The sequence below is a fragment of the Sceloporus undulatus genome, chromosome 6 (genome assembly GCF_019175285.1).
Source record: "Sceloporus undulatus isolate JIND9_A2432 ecotype Alabama chromosome 6, SceUnd_v1.1, whole genome shotgun sequence".
Lineage (NCBI taxonomy): Eukaryota > Metazoa > Chordata > Lepidosauria > Squamata > Phrynosomatidae > Sceloporus > Sceloporus undulatus.
Genome location: NC_056527.1, coordinates 142,580,938 through 142,602,323, shown reverse-complemented (window position 1 = coordinate 142,602,323; position 21,386 = coordinate 142,580,938). Strand labels below are relative to the sequence as shown.

General features: G+C 40.9%; 1 protein-coding gene across 6 annotated transcripts in view; it reads left to right on the top strand.

Annotated features, from left to right (window-relative positions):
* Positions 1-20,819, top strand: part of FLI1 (Fli-1 proto-oncogene, ETS transcription factor) — a 782,157-nt gene extending 761,338 nt beyond the window's left edge. For all 6 annotated transcript variants that reach the window (XM_042475286.1, XM_042475287.1, XM_042475288.1 and 3 more), the window contains 4 exons: positions 12,165-12,230; positions 13,417-13,479; positions 14,440-14,487; positions 19,159-20,819. In XM_042475286.1, the coding sequence (XP_042331220.1) occupies positions 12,165-12,230; positions 13,417-13,479; positions 14,440-14,487; positions 19,159-19,688 (707 nt within the window). In that variant the 3' untranslated portion in view covers positions 19,689-20,819. The remainder of the gene's footprint in view (positions 1-12,164; positions 12,231-13,416; positions 13,480-14,439; positions 14,488-19,158) is intronic.
* The last annotated feature ends 567 nt before the right edge of the window (positions 20,820-21,386 follow it).

Genomic DNA, 21,386 nt, shown 5'->3' with positions numbered 1-21,386 from the left:
GCAGCTGGTTTGAACAAAGCAAACACACATGCACGGAGCCTCTGTCAACAAGGAGCAAACGTAGGCCTGCAAACCTCACCCCAAAATGCTGTTCGCCTCCTTTCTGGAGCTGGACAGGTGCTAATGCTTAAACAGAGGAAGGAAAGCAGAGGGAGAACAAGGGAGAGAAAGCTGAGACTATAAAATTGATTCTTCTGTGGTTTACATTTATTGCAACTCCTGTCACTCAAAGGTGTTTGTTCTTGAGCAAAAGCAGTTGCTGCTAGATATTCTTGTAGAGCATATTCTAAGGTTTGCATTTGTTTTTTGTAAAGTCCGCTGGACTATTCATTTAAATTTTCCCCTTTCCCGAATTCTAATGAAAAGGAAGTTTGGATCAATGCAAAGCACTGGAAACCTTCATAAGAATGTTTCCCAATTTTCATCTATCTATCTACTCTCTCTAACTGTCAGGGCTGTTGTATTGCAAACAATCCTGAGTAAAATAGATTGTTCAGCTAGTTGTACTCTATCAGGTTTTTCTCAACTACAAATGGTACGTAGTGTGGAAAGTAAGCAAAGCTGAAGGTGCTACAGTTATATCTCAGTAGAAAAAAAGTTAAACTGTCCATATCTAAGATGTAACTCTCTTTATATATGTGTTGTAAAAAAGGTGTTCTTTTAGGATTAGTTATGGGTGTGTTAAATATAAGGGCCAGTGTGATGTAATGGCGTAAATGGCAGACTAGGAAGACCAGGTTTGAATGCCTACTTGGCCATGAAAAGACACTTTGTGGTCATGGGCAAGTTGCACTCTCTCATCCTCAAAGAAAGGCAATGCAAAACCTCTCTGAACAAATCTTGGGAAGAAAACCCCATGATAGGTTCACCTTGTTGTGGTTGTTGTTGTTGTTAACTGCCTTCAAGTTGACCTCAGCCCATGGCAATCTGTGAATGAGACATTTCCAAAAATCCCTGTCTCTAACTGTTCTGTTCAGGTCCTTCAAGTTCAGACCCATGACTTCCCTCACTGATACTAGCCATCTGGTATGCTTTCTTCCTCTCTTTCTACCGCCTTCCACCTTTCCTAGCATTATTGTCTTTTCCACTGATTCATACCTTCTCACAATGTGGCCAAAGTATGACAGCCTTAATTTGATCATCTTGGGTGTGGTACAGACCTCCCAAAAAGGGAGGCCTGCCGGCACCCTTTTTCCGCCTGCAGGGAAGCTGCAGCAGCCAAACCGCACAGAGGAAAAAGAACCCATAAAAACGGGTTCTTTTTGCGCTGCCATTGTGACACCCAAGTGCGACAATGGCGCACTTGTAACATCACAAGTGCAATGTGACGTGTGGACAATGGCGGCATCTGTATACACACAGCACCGCCATTGTTGTGGCTCTGCGCCATACTAGGGTTAGGGACCATGTGGTTGCCACGTGGTCCCTTAACCCTAGTACGTCACCAGCACAGCACATTTGGTGCATCTGTACCGCACCTTGGCTTCCAGGGGGAGTTCAGGCTTGATCTGTTCTAGGACCCTTTTGTTTGTCTTTTTGGCTGTTCACAGTATCCTCAGCAATCTTCTCCAGCATCATATCTCAAATGAGTTGATCTTCTTTCTACCTGCTTTCTTCATGGTCCAGTTCCCACATCCTTGCATGATGATGAGGATGATTGGATGATTCTGACTTTTGTGCTCAGTTGCATGGTTGCCATAAGTCAGAATGACTTGAAGGCATGTGGCGGGAACCATATACTGTTCTTTTTAACATTATGATAAATATTAATTTCTAAAAACGGCTTTGAATGTATTTGAACATAGTATTTAAACCAAAGGTGTTAAATCAGATAACATTATTTAAAGCACTGGGAATCAGAAAATTTCCTAGTTCTACTTTTCCCCAAAAAGCCACATCACTACTACTAGGATTGCTAGGAAAAGATGAAGCCAAGACACCCCTTATCTTATCTGCCGAGAAACTAATGTAGAACAATGCTATCTCCCTTTCCCGCCCTGCCACATCCTTCCCCACACTTCATTAAATTAAAACCAGAAGGATCTACAATTAAAACAACAATGGTAACTTGGCTGTCATTTTGAGAAGTTATGACTTCCAAAACGTAGCAGATGTGAAGCCACATTCCCAAGAAATCACAAGAGAGAGTACTGGGTGCACTTTACCTCTAAGACAAGCATAAATGGACTACCATTCCCATAATCCCCCAGTGAGAACGGTTAGCAGTGCAGGCTGGGGGATTCTGAAAGTTGTAGCGCAACCAAATAACATCTGCAAGGTTTGAAATGAGGAACAGAAACAATTGCAAAATCAGGAAACATTTGTAGCAGATTGATATTTAACCCACCCATATGAACAGGCACCAAAACCAGTTTTAGCTGCCACTCCAGCAGGTCAGTGTGGTGTGTGTTCTTATCTGGCATTGATTAGCCATTAATCAGCATTCACTATTAGGAGCCAGCGCACTAAGCAAGACAGCATGGCTTTTAACAATATCACATGTAGCTGTGGGATTACTCAGGAACATGCTTAGGTAGTCTCTGGCTGCTTCCACATCAGTCTGCCTTGTGGTTGATGTGGCAGGTTCCTTCTGGATCGAGCCCAAACTCCTCTGGACATTGGCTGAGATTTCACATTAGCAAGCATCCCAACTTTTCAAATGTACGGTATTTAGTGTCCTTGGTACAAATTGTCTTCAGCTGCCTTGGAGACCTAAATTGTCCTAATGAGAATCATCCGGCTTTCCTGGCAGAGAGACAATTTTCTTCTAAATGAAATGGGGCTCCTCTCATCTCTAAGTAGAACAATTTGGGACTATCTGCTTATTTTGTTTTAATGGAAAAGAGTCTGCTTCAATTTTTACGGCTTGGCAGCTCAGTTAAGACATTACAGCCATTGAAGGAGCACAAGGAAGATGGAAGGCTTCACAAAGGCTTGTCCATGCAGGGTCAGAGGTCTAGTACTGTGCAGGTAGTATCTGAAAACACAGTCTTTGTTGTGCAAGGTGAGCCCAGAATTCATATGAAAATGAATGAAAACAGGGTGTTTTATGCAGGGATGTATTTAGGCCTTTTACTCCAAATCTCAAGTCACATCTCATATCTTGAACAGCCCATGGTCAGGCTTCTGGTCCCTCTCCCTCACTTACTTTTTCCCCATATCAACACTGTCCACCTCTTTTTTTGAGTTTAGTCTGAATTGCTGGGGAGGTGGGCGATGTCACTGAGGAACAACAGCAGCATCAGCAGCAAACCAAAAAAGTTTCCCAGCCTCATCCAAATCAACAACCAACCAACTAAAAGAGAGAGAGGGAAGTAAGAAAAAAAGCAAGGGGGCCCACTGTGCATGCGTGCGCACATGCACACAGACTAAGGCAAAGCAATGCAGGGTGGAGGTGGGAGTGAAAGGAGGATGCATATTTTATATTACTGAACCAAGTCCAGCAAGTCAGTTGCTAAAAATATGCAAGTGTCAAGTTGAGTAGAGCCAGTCATTTACTACCAAGTCAAGACCAAGTCGAGTCATTGCAGTAACCTGTCTCCGACTTGAGTCCAAGTCAATCTACTTGAGTCTATGGCCTGTTACAGACTGCCAAAATAAAGCTGCTTCGAGTCTCTTTGGAGGTATGCTATTTAAATGATGCATGGGGTCCTAAGAGTCTGGAGGTCGCACCAAAGCCACACTCCATTCCTAAGCATTGGAGTGCAGCTTTGGTGCAGCTTCCGGATTCTTAGGATGCATGCATCATTTAAATAACATACCTCCAAAGAGACCCGAAGCAGCTTTATTTTGGCAGTCTGTAACAGGTCTATGTCACTGGTTTTATGTGAATTAAATTCAGTGTACCACAGTATTCTGCCCTTACAAGCTCCACCAATCTTGATTAATAATGCCTTTCAATGGCAATCAAGAATAAGGACTCTTCCACAGGAAAAAAATGTGTCCGAAAGTTGTTGTATTTGTTCCCATAGTTCTCATTCATGTGACATGTCTGTTATCCCAGACTATTTTCTGACAACCCCCAGCACCAAATGCAAGGTTTGGTTCCAAAACTCAGTGGGTTTATTTTAATTCTGAGGTGTATTTGCACAAACACATGGTAAAGGATGGGTTGCAACTTGCACCTCACAGCAGGAGGCAAAAACATTTTTACCGAAAGTCTCAAAAATCTGATTTGGACGGCTTTAAATGAGTTACATGGGGAGCTTGACAGTATTTCTGAGGACAGGAGTTCATCATTTGTGGGAAATAATAGCCCATTTGTTATAGCAAGAACCAGACAAATAGTGTATGAACCCAACAATGGGAGGGGAAAAAACTTAAATATGCAGCTATGGTGTATGGTCTATGGTATTAGGTGTCTCTATCCTAATGCACACAGAGCATGGAAAATAAACAAGTTGAACTTGAATCCCTAACACAGCAAAGCAAATATGATATAATAGGTATCACTGAAATCTGGTGGGATGAGTCTTATGATTGGAATATAGTCATAGAGGGGTATAACCTGTTTCAGAGAAATAGACCAAACAGGAAAGGAGAAGGAGTAGCATTATATGCCAAGAATGATTGCACCTTTGAAGAGATCCATGACTTGAGTCCAACTCTCAAACCACTACACCTTATTAGCTCTGGTGATATGAAAGCCCTGTTTAAATATTTGAATGGAGGTCACACTGATGATGCAGCAAACTTCTTTTCTGCCGTTCTGGAGAATAGGACCCAAAACAATGGATTCAAACCACAGAAAAAGAGATTCCACCTCAACATTAGCAAAAACTTCCTGACAGTAAGAGCTATATGACAGTGGAATATATTTCCTCATAGTGTGATGGAGTCTCCTCCTTTGGAGGATTTTAAACAAAGACTGGACGGCCATCTGTCGGAGATGGAAATATAAATAAAAATGTATTTATTAATTTATAATAACTGATAAAACCTAGTAAAACCCAAGGAGCAATATTGTGAGATATCACATTGCTTTAAACTACTTGTGTGCATCAAAAGCAAGGAAGAGCCCTTGGGTTTGATGACTTGTGTCCCCCCCCATTGTTTCTACAGGTGAGTAGAAATGAACTTGCTTCTCTCCCACTACTTAGATATAAGGATAGTTTAGGGACCTGGCTATGTTTAGCCTGGAGAAGCAAAGGTTAAAAGTGACATAATAGCCATGTTTCAATATTTGAAGGGATGTCATACAGAAGATGGAGTAGCTCCAGAGAACAGGACCTGGAGTGGTGGATTCACCTAACATTAAAAGGAAGGTTCTGACAGTAAGAACTATTCAATAGTGGAATATGCTGCCTTAGAGTCTCTTTTTTGGAGTCTTTTAAACAGAGGCTAGATGGCCATCTGTCAGGAATGCTTTGATCTGCGGCAGCTAAAAAGGCCAATGCAATTTTAGGCTGCATCAATAAAAGTATAGTGTTAAGATCAAGGGAAGTAAGAGTGCCACTCTATTCTGCTTTGGTCAGGCCTCACCTGGAATATTGTGTCCAGTTCTGGGCACCACGATTCAAAAGGGATGTTGAGAAACTGGAGCGTGTCCAAAGGAGGGCAACTAAAATGGTGAAGGGTCTGGAAAGCATGAAGCCCTGTGAGGAAAGACTCGGGGAGCTGGGGATGTTTAGCCTGGAGAAGAGAAGGCTAAGAGGTGATATGATAGTCCTGTTTAAATACTTGAAGGGATGTCACATTGAGGAGGGAGCAAGCTTGTTTTCGGCTGCTCCAGGGACTAGGACCTAGCCGCTGGGAATCTTTGGGGGAAAGATGGTATGACTGATGATGGATAATGGTGCCAATGGAGAGCATAGTGTGACAGGGCTGGCCATGAGAAGATATCTCAACCACGTCCCTGACTCTGTGTACCAGGACTATCCATTCCATTTCCAAGTTTCATTCTTAGAGACAGAAAATTGGAAATAGGAGATGCTGCATATTAAATTTGGAAAGGGCCATTTTGAGAAAATTTCCTTAAAATGGCTGAGGAGGAAATCCTCCAAAAATATGTTAATTAAAAAATAATAATTTATGAACTCAGTAGGCCATCCTACTAGGAAAACCTTCTGCAAGAGAAAAATAAAAAGGTTGCCTTTGAACTTTCTGTTCTAATAATAATATTGTACCTTTTAAAACTTTCCCTGTCTAAATGACCCAGACTTATTTTAGCATATATATTGAGGGGTTTCTTTTTGTAACTGATTGTCCTGCACACATGGTGTTTTGTGTTTGTTTGCTTAGAATTTGGCTTTTTGCTGGTTTTTATTAGGATCCTGTGGTCCGAAGGAAGGATTTATGATTCCAGGAGAGACAGTAGCTTGCTCTTGTGGGTTTTTAAAAAATTGTTTTCTTTTGAAATTCCCGAGTTAGTGTTGTGTCTGCTTTCTCCCTGACCCTCTTTAGAGGCAGCTCTGTGTGTGTGCACATGTGTGCATGTACATTTACCCCCCCCCTTAAAAAAGGGAGGAGGGAGGAAAAAGAAGAAGGAAAAAAAGAAACCCTTTGGAAACAAAGATCCGTTGTCTCTGAGCTGTAGCAGGCAGGAAACCTTACTCACAGGGGATCACGTCAGACCAGTGTTGTCCCAGCGCTAGACTCCAGTTCTCCGAATTCAACCTGACAGCTTGTCTGGAGCACTTTCTAAGTAACCATTATCCTTCCTTCCCCCTCAAGCAAAATAAGTGGGCTCTCCCCCTTCCTCACTCCCACTTTGCCTCTTGCGCACGGCAGGCAGTGTTATTGCACATGTGTGGGGGTTATGAGCTGGCTGGGTTACGTTTGTGCCTTCAAAAAGATCTTAGAATGGAGCAGGCTGTTTCCTGAAACAAAAAAAGTGAATGTGTGGTTTCTTTCTACAGAACTGCAGTCTCTCTTTCTCTCTCTCTCCTACTCTCTTGATGTAGATTGCTTGACATCTGCGCACTCTGGTCTTGGGCATGTGGTTGTGTGCTCTGAAGTGCATTTCTGCAGGATTTTGTTGTTGGTGCTTTCCAGTAATTATATTGTGCAGACGATAAAATAGCACGGATAGCAATTATTGAGAGAATAGGACTAGGAGGACTGGGAAGGCCCCAGCCCTGACCTGTCATGGATTGACCTGCCTCATCAGGTTGTTGTGAAGATAAAATTGGAGGCAAAGAGGTCCTGGACATGTTGGTTCAGAGGAGGAGCAGAATAGAGAAGTGGTGGAATCTCCTTCCTTGGAGGTCTTTAAACAGAGGCTGGAATGCCATTTGTCGGGGATGCTTTGACTGAGAGTTCCTGCATGGCAGAATGGGGTTGGACCAGATGGCCCTTGCAATCTCTTCTAATTCTACGATTCTATGATTCTATGATCTATAATAACAGTAATAGCTATAAGAAAAATGTTGGTATCTAAGAAAAATTCTGCATCTGCTGTAGAGCATAGAATTTCAGATTTCAGATTTGAAGATCTAAATAAGTGTTGCTCATCTTCATGATACACAAAAATGTTACAAATGTGACTCTTTAAAGGTGACATTGGCGTGTTACAGACTGCCCTGTATTGGGGCCTCAGCTGCCACAACGGCAGCCTCTGAAGCCCCGATCTGCCACTTTCCAAGGTTCATGCCCCAAGGACACTCGATGGTGGCGGGGACCAAAAGAAAGGGGCCGCTCAGTCCCTTTTTCCCAGCTGTCTAAAGGCTGCGCCAGTGATGCAAACCGCAGAAGGAGCTCCATTTTGGAGCTCCTTCTCGCACCGCAGAAAGGGCACTCTAGGCACCCTTGCGCGGCGTGACGATGTCACAACCGTGCCGCCTCGTTTGGAGGCGGCGCGGTGGTGACGTAGTCATGGTGGTGCCCATCTGTATAGGGCACCACCATTTTGTACAGACTGGGTCCGTACTAGGGTAAGGGGCATCAAGAAGTGACGCCCCTTTCTAACCCTAGTATGCGCTCGTCGGGGTACAAATAAAAGATTTATTATTATTATTTATTCATGACTTCACATACCACACAATAGCCAGACTGTGTTTGAATCTCCCTGTAGACTTCACAAGAAGAACGTCTAGCTCCCTACAACAATCCCAGCTCCCTGCAAGATAGATTCTTGTTTCATTTGTACCCCATTCTGCCATGCAGGAAATCCAAATTAAAGCATTCCCAACAGATGGCCATCCAGACTCTGTTTAAAGACCTCCAAGGAAGGAGACTCCATCACTCTCCAAGGAAGTTTGTTCCACTGTTGAACAGCCCTTACTGTCAGGAAGTTTCTCCGAATACTGAGCTGGAATCTCTTTTCCTGGAGCTTGCATACATTGTTCTGGATCCTGTTCTGTGGAGCAGCAGAATACAAGCTTTCTCCCTCCTCAATATCACCTCTTAACCTTCTCTTCTCCAAGCTAAACATCTCCAGCCCCCTAAGTCCTTCCTCATAGGGCATGGTTTCTAGATCCTTCACTTTTTGGTCACCTTCCTTTGGACACATGGCTCCAGTTTCTCAGCATCCTTTTTGTATTGTGGTGCCCAGAACTGGACATAGTATTCCAGGTGGGGCCTGACCAAAGCAGAATAGAGTGCTATAAGACTCTACAAGAGTCTAAAATTTTTTGTTTACTTATTCAAATCATACCTGGCCTGGTTATTTCATTTCACATGTGCATGATGTTCTTGTGAACATAACGTTTTGCTGAAATATGTTGAACTGTTGTTCTTTCTTGTATGTAGGAACCTATCCTGATTTTTTCTGTGTTATTCTCTCTCTGGTGTGAAAGTTTCTGTTAAAGAAGTAAAGCCTAAGAATATAGCTACTTCATTTGGTATACCTCTATAGTTACAAATTAATGAGTTGAGTGAAGTTAATTTGTTCCTTCTCCCCAAATCTAATTCAGTGAAGGATTAACTTCACTACTCTTGCAGCATCATGGTAACTTTTCATTAGTTTAGATTCAAAAGGCTCCAGATTTACCATGAGCAGATTTAAACTATTGATCAATTGCTGGTTCTTGCTGCTCCTCAAGCTTTTTGTGGCAGTTGAGTAGAAATTTGAAGAAAATTAATCCAACCCTCCATTTTTTATTTTAAAAAAGGTTGTTTTGGGATGCGTGCCATCAAAAAATCCACCTCCTGTGAGACCATTTTTCATTTTTGCATTATATTTTCTGCAAAAAGTAGTATTTTGTGCAAAGGTATTGTTTCACATCAAAATGCTGTATTTCTTCTGAAAACCAATGTATTTGCACAAAAACTTAGTATTTCACGCTCTGCATTGTATATATTTTTTCATGCAAAAGCGAAACCTTTGCCAAATTTTCATAGAAATCTCCTGAAAGGTGGGAAAAAATAACTGGAAAATGCACTCAGATTTTTAAAAGGCAGAAAACTTCTGAATGATTTTGTTCTTGCACATGAGAACAAAACATGCAAAGATTTGTATGTCTTGTGTTATGATGATAATGAGCTAGAGAGAAAAGAGTGTGTTTTGTATCACAGGCCAGTGATTTGTAGTATTCAGGGTTGTTTTTTATGCAAGCAACTGTGAAGTAACTATTTTGATTATTTATGAGTCATGCAAAAGTAAAGAGTTTTAAAATAAAATTGTAATAGTAACTTGTTACCTGTGCAGCTTGGATCTGTGACTGTGTGCTTTCAAGTTGTTTCTGACCTATGCCTCCTCCCAAGGTGAACCTATCACTGGGATTAAGCTTATTGCACAGGACTGGAACAGGCCTGTCACATTAAAAAGGGGGGTTGTGGTGGGAATGGCAGGTGGCATAGAATGCATATTACCACACAAGAGAACGCCGCTGCCACCGCCGGACATTCCCATCGCGGTCCGGGTGCGTCCCAGAGGGGACGATTTTCAGGAACGCTTCTAAACTGTTCCTGAAAATCGCCTCGTAAGGAACGCATCCAGAATGCGATGGGAACTTCCGGCAGCAGCAGTACTCCCTCCCAAGTGCTAATTTTCAAGATAAGATCTGTGGGTTATTTAGGCTGGTAATACTGGTCAAGATTTCTGGGATCTGACCCTAAAGTGGTACTACTGGTGAAGAACTTGGGGGTTTGATGATAAAGGGCTTTGGGGTCAACAAAGCCAGTGTCAACATCTGGCATCTTAGAGGAGCTGCAGTTCGACTCATTAATAACACTTTGGGGAGCATTTTTATATTTCCAGTATTTTCCTTTTATAAAACAAAACACCTAAACATTACTAAACAAGCAGCTTAGCACATTATAATGCACATTTGCTATCCAGTTTTAAAAAGTCAACTCTTGAGGAAGGTTTGAACTCATACAGTTCCTCTTTTCAGTCTTCCCACTTTTCTGGCTCTGTTTTTAAAATCTTTTTAAAAAGCCATCCTTTTTTTTTTCCTTTTTAGATACTAGGGGAAGGTTTTTCAGGTTCACTTGAAATATACAACTTTACATGAGATTTTCCACCTGACAATTTTACCCTCTTTGTCATTCGCCCAAACAACAGAATTGAACTGAAAACAACAGGAATCTGGTTTAAATTCATGTCAGAAATTGAAGCCACGTTGCCCACATCCCCGAGATGATTTCAGGGGAGAATTAATTTAAAAAGCCCCTTGCAATGCTGCCTTGTCGGTTCATGGAAAAATGTTGGGATCTGTTTTGTTGTTTCAAAATCCTGGCTTGTCTCTTGTTGAGCAAGACAATGGCTCATCCTGCCACCCCTCTTGGTATTATTCTTCAGGGATATCTATTGCTTTCAGATGATGCTGATTCATAGCTGCTTGTTTTTTCTAGGGGGAAAATTCTTGTTTAGCAGGGAAATTCTGGGTTGCTTTTAATGGAACTGTTGGGTCGGACGGGATCAAAACCACCAGGTTATGAACACACATTCTGTTTTCGGATCTGAGTTTTCAGATCCTGCACATACTTACTTGAGAGTAGGGATGAACGGATAGTTTAGTATTATATACCAATCACATATATATATTTCCAACCCATTTTTGCATCAGGTTGCATATTTTTAAAATGCAAAAATTTGTATGCATTTTATGCATAGAGAGATTAGTATGTAGTCATCTATTCTGTTTTTCTTTGTACATATACCCATTTTCATATACCGTATATACTCGACTCGGCCTCATGTATAAGTCGAAGGCAGGTTTTGGGGCCAAAATTATGGATTTTGCCATCAACAACAGAACAATATACAGATTAACATGGGAATCACTCCTCCCTACCCAGGGTCACACTGAGATACACACACACACACACACACACATATACATACACACCCACTCTCTTATATGCCAGCATTCCCTGAAGATGCCAGCCACAGATGCTGGCGAAATGTTCCAGAACGTGGCCACAGAGCCCCAAAACTCCACAAAAACCTAAAAATAATCACCATTTGACCAAGCTGGATATTTTTCTCCATGCTTTTAAAACATTCTATACAAGGAATGATACATCACATCCCTGCTGGAGGCTAGTATGTGTTCAGTGTACAGATATCCATGTTCTGAAATGTGTAGTGAGCCGCTTTGATTGTCCAGTTACAGAAAAGTGGGATACAAATAAAATTTTTATTATTATTTATTATGCCAATCTCCCACTTTCTCAAGCACTATTAAAACTTGAATACTATTAGTACAAGTACTATTAATGATGTGGCATGTTTCTATTGAATCTCCTGGGGCTAGCTGGGTTTTTAATCAGAGCACCTTAAAGCTACTGTTGGTGTTGTCCACCTCTCACACTGGATGAAACGGATTTGTTACAGCATCCCTTATAGCAAAATGTTGCTTTTGTTAGTGGTCCTAGTTTTCTGGGCCTCTTATCGAGTCCTCAGGGTGAAGTGGAGGAATCTCAGGGTGAGAGTGCCAGCTTGAAAGTGCATGTGTATATAGATTTTCATCATTTGGTGTTTCTGATTTGAATGACATACTTTCTACAATGTGACGTTTAGTGTATTATGCTTAATGACATCCCCATGTGCTGCCCTTGGTACCATCATCCTTGTAAGATCACTGGGACATTTCCTGTCACATCACAGGGCATCATCCCGATGTCTCAGGTTTTGGGCCTGGAATAAAGCATTTTGTACATTTGGCAAGGGTCAGTAATTATTTTCTCAATGGCTAGCCTATGTGTTGCATTCTAAATATAATTACTGTAATTTTTCTTCTGTTAATTTCTCTCTCTCTCTTTTTCTTTTTCATTATTAGATGCCTCATACGATGCAGTTAGGAGGCCTGGATGGGGCAATAACATGAATTCCAGCCACAACAAAAGTGAGTTGTCAAGATATGCCTTTTCCTTAGATTGTTGTGCAATCGCTTTCTGACAAAGCCGTGCTTTGAACTGAAAAAGTGATCCAAAGATGTACCCAATGACTTCTCTCACACAAAGGCAAAGAGCTCTTTAACCCCTTCTACCACAAATGATACATCAGTAGAGACCTTGGAAGAGATTTTTCTTGGACATCTCATTGCAGTTTGAGTCTTGCTTTATCGATGGAAGTGATCGGCAGATATGCCCAAGGGGTGATTTGTCTCATGGCATCTACTGGAGGAGAATGGGAACAAATAACTCTTTTATTGTATTTTAAATATATTTTAAGCTAACAGACAATTTCATTAAATAGATGGATGTAGAGTGTGATAATAAACAGTATAGATTTTCAGAGAGCCCCTTTAAAGTGTCTCAACTTGGGAAAAGAGAGGAAAGCTGAATACAATAAATGTGTGAAGGGGAGTATTTGGGGCCGGAGGCTATACCACCAGCCATGTGGGAAGTGGGTTGCCAAATGAAACACAGGACAGGGCTCCTGTACCTTTAATAATTGTGCCGAAGAAGAAGTTTCAGAAAAAATCCATGACAAGCAACTCCTGTGGAAATTCCTTCTTCTATTAAAGGCACAAGAACCCTGTTCTGTATTTCACTTGGCAGCCTTCATGGCAATCCTTCTTCTACTTGCTTGACCCTTACATAGACTCTCCATAATACATATGGAGTTTTTCTCCCCTACTTGACTTGGACTGACAGGGAAAGTGTCGAAGGTAATTGGAAAGAACATGGATCTTTTTCTCAGCTAACCCAAGAAGCTTTTTGTTAGAGATTGGGAGGCAATAATGCAAGGTTAGCAGGATAGGTGTTCGGTGGAAAGGGTTGAGTGGTGATGACATTTTTCTCCCTGACTTGGATTGTAATCCAAGCTGAACATTTTAGGGACCCATTGTGCTCACCTCTTCTATGTAGTTCCCTTTTAAGAGCTCCCAAAGTTTCTGTCCTAAGTGTGTTTGGGGAGGAAACTTCGCCAGCTTCTCAAACGCTGAAGAAGATGAACTCTGAACTCTGATGACTGGGTCTGTTTCACATTACTGTAAATGTTACTCTGGCATGTTTCAGAGTGTGTTTTCACTCGCTTCTTTCTCCTCTTCAGTCTTCAAATGTTCTCCCTTTCTCTGTTATCTCTAGGCCCTCCTTTGGGAGGGACACAAAACGTGAGCAAAAATGTAGAGCAGCAGCGAGCTCAGCCAGGTAAGGATGCTGCGTTTTTGCATACAACTATTCGTGATTTTGGGGAGCGGAGAGTCATCTGGTTTTTGTGGGCTGCTAGGAGCTGGATGTGATGGAGAGGAAGATAGGAAGGACTCGGTAGAACTTGAATTGGGTCAAGGACAAGATTTTAGGTCATATGTATATTTATATAGGATGGAAAACCTTTGGCCCTCCAAATGTTTTAGACTTCAGCTATCAGTATGGCCAATGTTAAGTAGTACAGTGAACCCTTGTTATATGCTGGGGTTTGGTTCCAAGATCCCCCGTGGATAACAAAATCCATGGATGCTCAAGTCCCATTAAATATAATGACATAGCAAAATAGGAAAATTCAGGTTTGATATTTAAAACTTACTTTTTTTCAACATTTTCAAACCATGGATACTTGAATCCATGTACAAAAAATCCGTGTATAAGAAGGGCCAACTGTAGTCCAAAACATCTGGGGAGCCAGACATCCCCCGCCTTGACATAAAGACTGTCTGTAGAGCTGAGCTGACCTGACCTGAGAGGGGTGTTTATTTATCTTTATGTGATCTAATACTACCTAATGCATCTTATAGGCTCTGGCTGCAAAGTCAGAAAGGATCAGCTTAAGCAACCTCTGGTTTCTCATGCTGGGGCTGACTGAAGGGACAGAGCTAAACAGTACTGCCCATGCTCTGGATACAGAAGGACCTAGGTTCATTTTTAATCATTTTATTCACTTCTATCCTGCCTTTTCCCCAGTAATAGGACTCAAGGCAGCTTACATCCCACCATCTCTAACATGAGATTGGGATGTGGAAGAACCAAGGAACAGATATTATTGTGGGTGGTGGCCATACTGTCAAATTGGAAAGAAAAGGGAAGGGGTGAATAATTTCATTTGAGTCTGTGCAGTAGCTACAGCAATAGCAAATTTTATTTTTATTTTCTCTCTCTCTCTCTCTCTTTTAGATCCCTACCAGATTTTAGGGCCCACCAGTAGTCGGTTAGCTAACCCAGGTAAGTCCATTTACCAACCTATGGACCAACTCCATGGCAGAGATCTTAGATCAGAGGAGAGCAGTTGTGGAGATAATAGGGGCTACATCTGGCCCATGGAGTGTTCTTTGTTCACCCCATCTTAGGTGGATCTTGTGGAATATAAAGCTCTACCAGATGCAACTTTGCTCCCTCTCCTTACCCCTGTGAGCCAAACGTATTTCATCTGTTCCTTCAGTGAGAATGCAGTGGTGAGTGGAGGCAGCTTCCAACTATGTGTTCTACAGTCGGAAACATAGAGACAACATCAGCTTCTCTAACCTCCAGAGGAACCCTGGGAGGTCCCAGAAGATGCCTCCACCATCATATCTCCAACTAGAGTTGCCAGTTTAGGACTCTCCCAAGCCCCAAAGTTTCCATGAGGAAATATGAGATGTAGGGTGCATCTACACTCTAGAAATAATGTTGTTTAATTTCTGTAGCTCAGTCATATGGAATCCTGGGACTTGTAGTTTTACAAGGTTTTTAGTCTTCTCTGCCAAAGAATGCCTCACTGAACTACAAATCCCAGGATTTTGTAGGATGGAGTCATGGCAGCTAAAGTGCTGTCAAACTGCATTACCTGAAGTTTACCTGAAGGAGGTAGTAGATACCTGTTTTTGCTATGACTATTAAAGGGCATATTGGAAATATAATTTGACATTATGCCTGCCTGTTAGGCCAAATGTATTCCAGGCTTTTTATCCAATTCTTAAATAAAAGCCAAGTCCATTTAAATTCCTACAGGCTTTTCAATTGGTTTTATAGCCTCAGTCTGCATTTTCTGCCTCCTAATTTTTATGCAATGTTTTTATTTTCTTGTAATATTATTACTGTACACTTTCTGGAAATATATTAGGACAAAGGCTGGCCTAGCAAAAATTAAAACAAATAACATCACCTGGCCCTTCTTGTCTGTATTGACTACCATTCTCACCCTGTTTTCTTTCAGCGAAATATTTCCAAAAATATTTGGATCATGTGTTATTTTCATTTAAGAAGACTTGTGTTTTTTTTAATGGAATGGACATTCCTATTAGTCAAAGTGTTTGTTGTGTATGTTCATCTTGTGTGTGTGTGTGTGTGTGTCTGTGTTCATCTTGTAAAAAGGAAGAGAAGAGTTATGGAATATATATTTTGGCTTAATGTCAGTTTTCCAGATTCCATGCCAAGGTTCATAAGGCTTGAAAAGTTACACCCTTAAAATTTTATGCCCGAACCCTAAACACATTTACTTTGAAAGAACGTCTATGGAATTAAATTCCAAGGCAAGGTGTGGACACACTTGGTCCACAAAACAAAACTGGTACAGATAGATAGACAGACAGACAGACAGACAGACAGACACAACCCTTCTTATCTCATTTATTGGGGCCTGAAACATTAGTTTTTGGGAATGATGGGTTTTAGAACCCTATGACAAGCATTGTCCACCAGCCAATAAATAAATTGTCATCCAAAAAGTATTTTTTTAAAGCAATTGGTAGACAAAAATAAGTCGCACAGCCTTCTCAACAACAACAAGTTACATGACTAGTCAGCTGACCACATCAATGGAATACTAAACGCAATAACAAAATGCAAAATACAAAATACAAGATAAAAAATAGCAAAATATCCGCGTACATACAAAGATAAAACTGGATCACACCTAAAACTCATTTAGGCGGGTTATAGACCGCCGAAAAGCGGCAGTCTGGCTCTGCCGCCGCTTGCAGCGTCCGGGAGATGCAGCCTTTAAACGGCGCGACTCCCGGACGCTGCAGAGAAGGAGCGCAGAAATCGCACTCCTTCTCGGGCCCCGGAAGAGGCACCGCAAGTGCCAAAGGGCGCACTCGCAGCGTCACTTCCGGTGCACCACGTGCGAACGCATAGTGTCCGTTACATCAATATGGTGGCCCCCATGTGGAAGGGGTGCTGCCATATTGTACATATTCCATATGTACTAGGGTTAGGGGGGTGCGGAAGCACCGCCCCTTCCTAACCCTAATACGTATGGAATACGTATTTTTTGACGGTGTGTAACCCGCCATAGGGGGTTAAAACAGATACAGACTAAATAAAAGCAAATTTAATAAAATGGGATACAAAATAAGATAGTCTAAGATGAAACTGGCTAAAACAGAGTGGGAGATAACAGTAAAAATGTTTAAATGAAGTCATCGCTGTGACACGAAACCCCGTTTTGTACAATAAATTGATCTCACAAGCAAGCAGCATCTACTACAAATTTTGCAACACATCGCACTATATGTATGTTCTCTCCAAAGAAAAGATAAGACAATTTTGTGGTATGATCCCAGTAGGTCATTCTATCCGAAAATGGTTGTTAAAATGTGATCTCTCCTTATCATATAAACAACAGTCAAGCAGGATATGTGGAGTATCCTCAATTTATACTCCACAAATACATATTCTTTCATGATAAGGTATTTTTTGAAAATATCCTGTTCTTACCATTGAATTCAGTTTTTTGAATCAATTTGATGCTCTCCATAAATGTTACACTACCATTTCCATCATCCCCAGGCACTATCGTTTATACAAAATATACAAAAACATTCCAATGTCAAAACTAAAAACAGCAAATGTTGAAAGGCAGTAGAATACTTTCAGTAAAATGCTAAAATGAAAAAAAAATGTTTTCTGTTTCTAAAAGCTTTCTTTCTCTGGGGAAGATTGAGAAGATCCGTTACATAAGTAACTAGTTTGAGAAGTTCAGTTACATAAGTAACTAGTTACTGTTCCATAGTCCCATGTAGTTAATTATAAGTAACTCATGACTTCTGTATTTTAGATGTAACTGATACAGTTAGAATTTAATTACTTTAAACTTGATTGCTACAGACTATGGGGCTTTAATACAAAACGAATGATGTTTCCATTCATCTCAGTCCCTACTAGCACTTGGAACATGGGGTCTTCCTCCTCTGCCATTTAGTAAGGCTACAGCAGGGGTAGGCAACCTGCGGCCCGCGGGCCGGATGCGGCCCGGCGAGGCCTTGGGACCGGCCCCAGCCTAGTCCTGCCGCCGATTGCCGCCGGGGCCTTTGGGGGGCAATTGTCTATAGAAGCCTCAGAAACAGGTATTTATATTAAAAAATTGTAGAAAATCAGCAAATGTCCTCCATTTGAAAATTTTGTTCTACATTTGTCCTGGTTTATTTATATATTTAATTTTTTAAAAAAATGTTAAATTATTTAATTTTTGGCTTCGGCCCCCCAGTTGTCTGAGGGACAGCAACCCGGCCCCCGGCTCAAAAAGGTTGCCTACCCCTGGGCTACAGCAAACTACAGAAGTAATTAAAACATTACTGCTAAAGTATGGGAGGTATCTCTTTTGAAGGAGCAATTGTTATATAGCACATATATGGTATACTACATCTTTATTACTAGTTATATAGTACTAGGTACATCTTCAGTAACAGGAAAAAGAATTACTTACAGGTAGCTAGGCATAACAAGCAAACAGTTATTTATAACTACAGGCTGAGTCTCCCTTGTCTGAATTTTTGGATCCCCCCCCCCGATTTTGGGATATTTGCATAAACATAATTAACTATCTTGGGGATGGGACCCAAGTCTAAACATAAATTTCATTTATTTTTCATATATTGTTTAATGCATTGCTATGTTACATTTGTTTTTTTAATTCATCTTTTTTGTTACTGCCTTGTATTATCCCCTCTGTTGTAAGCTGCCCGGATTCACAGTGATTGGGTGGCATATAGATAAATCCTGTTGTTGTTGTTGTTGTTGTTGTTGTTGTTATATCCCTTATACTAATAATAATAATAATAATAATAATAATAATAATAATAATAATAATAATAATAATTTTATTTATATGCCCCGCCTCTTCCAAGGATCAAAGCGGGATTACATCATTAAAATGCAATTGAACAGTCAATAAAATACTAATACTGAATTATACATCCCTATTAGTTCCTTAAATTTGTCTGAAGATAATTTTATACATGGTATTATATATAATGTTGTGCATGAAACACAGTTTGCATATACTGAACCATCAGGAGGTGAAGGTGACACTATCTCAGCCACCCATGCAGACAATTTTGGATTTTGGAATACAGTTGGCCCTTCTTATACATGGATTTTTTATACATGGATTCAAGCATCCACAGTTTGAAAATGTTCAAAAAATATATACATTTCAAATATCAAACCTTGATTTTCCGTTTTTTATAAGGGACACCCTTTTGCTATGTCATTATATTTAATGGGACTTGAGCATCCACAGGTTTTGTTATCCAAGGGGGATCTTGGAACCAAACCCCAGCAGATAACAAGGGTGCACTGTACATGGTATGTTAAATAATTGTGTGCATAAAACACATTTTAAACCATATATTGAACCATCAGGAGATGGTTCTATCCCAGGCACCCATGCAGACAATTTTGGATTTTGGAGTATTTTGGATTTTGGGATTCCAGATAAGGGAGACTCAACCTGTAGTTACTTTTGAGTGTTGTTCTAGAGATATGGGACCATCACTGCAAAGTCCCTGACTCTGTTGCTCAACAGTTTGAAGGACCTTGACAACTAACTTGCATACAGAATATTGAAAAAGCGTCATAAAAAGAAAGAGCAGATTTAGTATTTCATAGCCTTTTTTATCACATTTCTTTTAGGGAGTGGGCAAATCCAGCTATGGCAGTTTCTGCTTGAGTTGCTATCAGACAGCTCCAATGCCAGCTGCATCACATGGGAAGGAACCAATGGGGAGTTCAAGATGACAGACCCAGATGAGGTGGCCAAGCGCTGGGGAGAACGCAAAAGCAAGCCCAACATGAATTACGATAAGCTGAGCCGAGCACTCCGATATTACTATGACAAGAACATTATGACCAAAGTCCATGGCAAGAGGTATGCGTATAAATTTGACTTTCATGGCATTGCCCAGGCTCTTCAGCCTCACCCGACTGAGTCGTCAATGTACAAATATCCATCAGATCTTTCGTATATGCCTTCGTACCACACGCACCAGCAGAAAGTGAACTTTGTGCCTCCACATCCTTCCTCCATGCCTGTCACCTCCTCCAGTTTCTTTGGAGCCGCGTCGCCTTATTGGACTTCCCCTACAGGAAGCATTTACCCCAATCCCAATGTACCACGCCATGCCAATTCCCACATGCCATCGCACCTGGGCAGCTACTACTAGATGCTTTTCACCTTTGGTGGCCTTTCTCGTTCTGACTGGATGTTTTCTTCCATTCATGGATATCTCTGGACTTGTGATGGACATTCGCTGTTTAGTCAGGAAGAAAGCTAAAAACTGGATATTATTATTATTATTAATATTTTATTATAAATATTATTGGAGAAAACCTTTTTTATTTTTGTAGTTCTGCTTCTTCTTCTCTCAGATGGGCAGATGGATTCTCCGATGGGCCAGTATTATATGTTTGGTTTGGTTCTAATCCTTATATGCTCTATGGGGCTCAGTCCAACATTTCACTCCAGTTCTTAGACATAGCATTGTCAAATCCAAGGCTTTTTGGAAGGAAACGAAAGACCAAGACCTCTGGGTCTTAGAAGATAAATGTTTGCTTATTTGTTTGTTCCATATCTAATGACAATGATAGCTCCCCCCCCCCATAGTTTTTTTTGGGGGGGAGAGTAACAGAAAGCTCAGAAATTATGAGGACCTTGTTTTGATATACCAACTGGAATCTTAGCTTTGAAACCAATGGAGGCTTGTCTTTTTTTCTCCCAGCTGGAAAAAATAAATAAATGAATATATATTCCTATACATAAATATGTATATTTTAGGGTAATTAAGGGCATTGAAAGGACCTTTTCAGAATATGCATTGTGTTACATGGTTTTGTTGTAATCTGCAGAAACATTCAAGACAAGGAAAAAATTGTAATGCATCAAAGACAGATATTCTTATGAATGCAAAGGGGAATTAATATAAATGACTGCAGTTTCTCAGTTTTTTCCAGATCTTGGGGAGCTGCAAAATCATAACCGATTCACGAACGCTGTGCGTTTGTCAGACCGTTACTCAGAGGGTCAACGAAGTCAGAGGGCAACTTACTGTATAAATTATGCAGAGTTATGTTTTTACCTATATCTCGCAGTATTGAAATTTTAAAAAAAGAAAGATAAAACCTAAAACGAGTTGACCTCGGTCACAAATGCAGTTGTTGTTTTTTTACTACCAAATCCATTGTTTGTTTGTTGTTGTTGTTTTTTTAAAATGTAATTTGTACATCTTTTTAATCTGTACATTTGGGGTACAGCTTTGTAATTTGTTTTGCTAAAAATAAACTTAAACAAAAGAAAATCTCTTGGAAGTGTTTTGATGGTCTATTCCTGCATGGCGGAATGGGTTGGACTGGGTTGCTCTTGTGGTCTCTTCCAACTCTATGATTCTATGATTCTAGAATGCATGGAATGTGTCTCTTGGGGAGGGAGAGTAAGACAATGGCTTTGAAAAGAAGACGCATGCATCCAGAAAATAGAGTGACTCTACACCTGTGGTTTTCAACCTTTAATTCTCCAGATGTTTTGGATTTCAACTCTTTGAAATCCTAGCAAACATGGCCAGTGGTTAGGGTTTCAGGAATTTGAAGCCCAGAACACCTGAAAGGACTATGGCCACATCTGCACTACAAAAATAATACAGTTTGACTGCATGGCAGAATGGGGTTGGACTGGATGGCCCTTGTGGTCTCTTCCAACTCTATGATTCTATGATTTAGCTGCCATAGCTCCATGCTACAGAACCCTGGCAGTTTGATCCTTAGGCCAATGGCAGCTGGTGGCTTTCATCTTAGTGATTTAGGGGCTCAACAGACTGGCAAAAAGTGCTGGCGTATACGTGCAGTGAGGGCTGAGCATCCCCACGCTC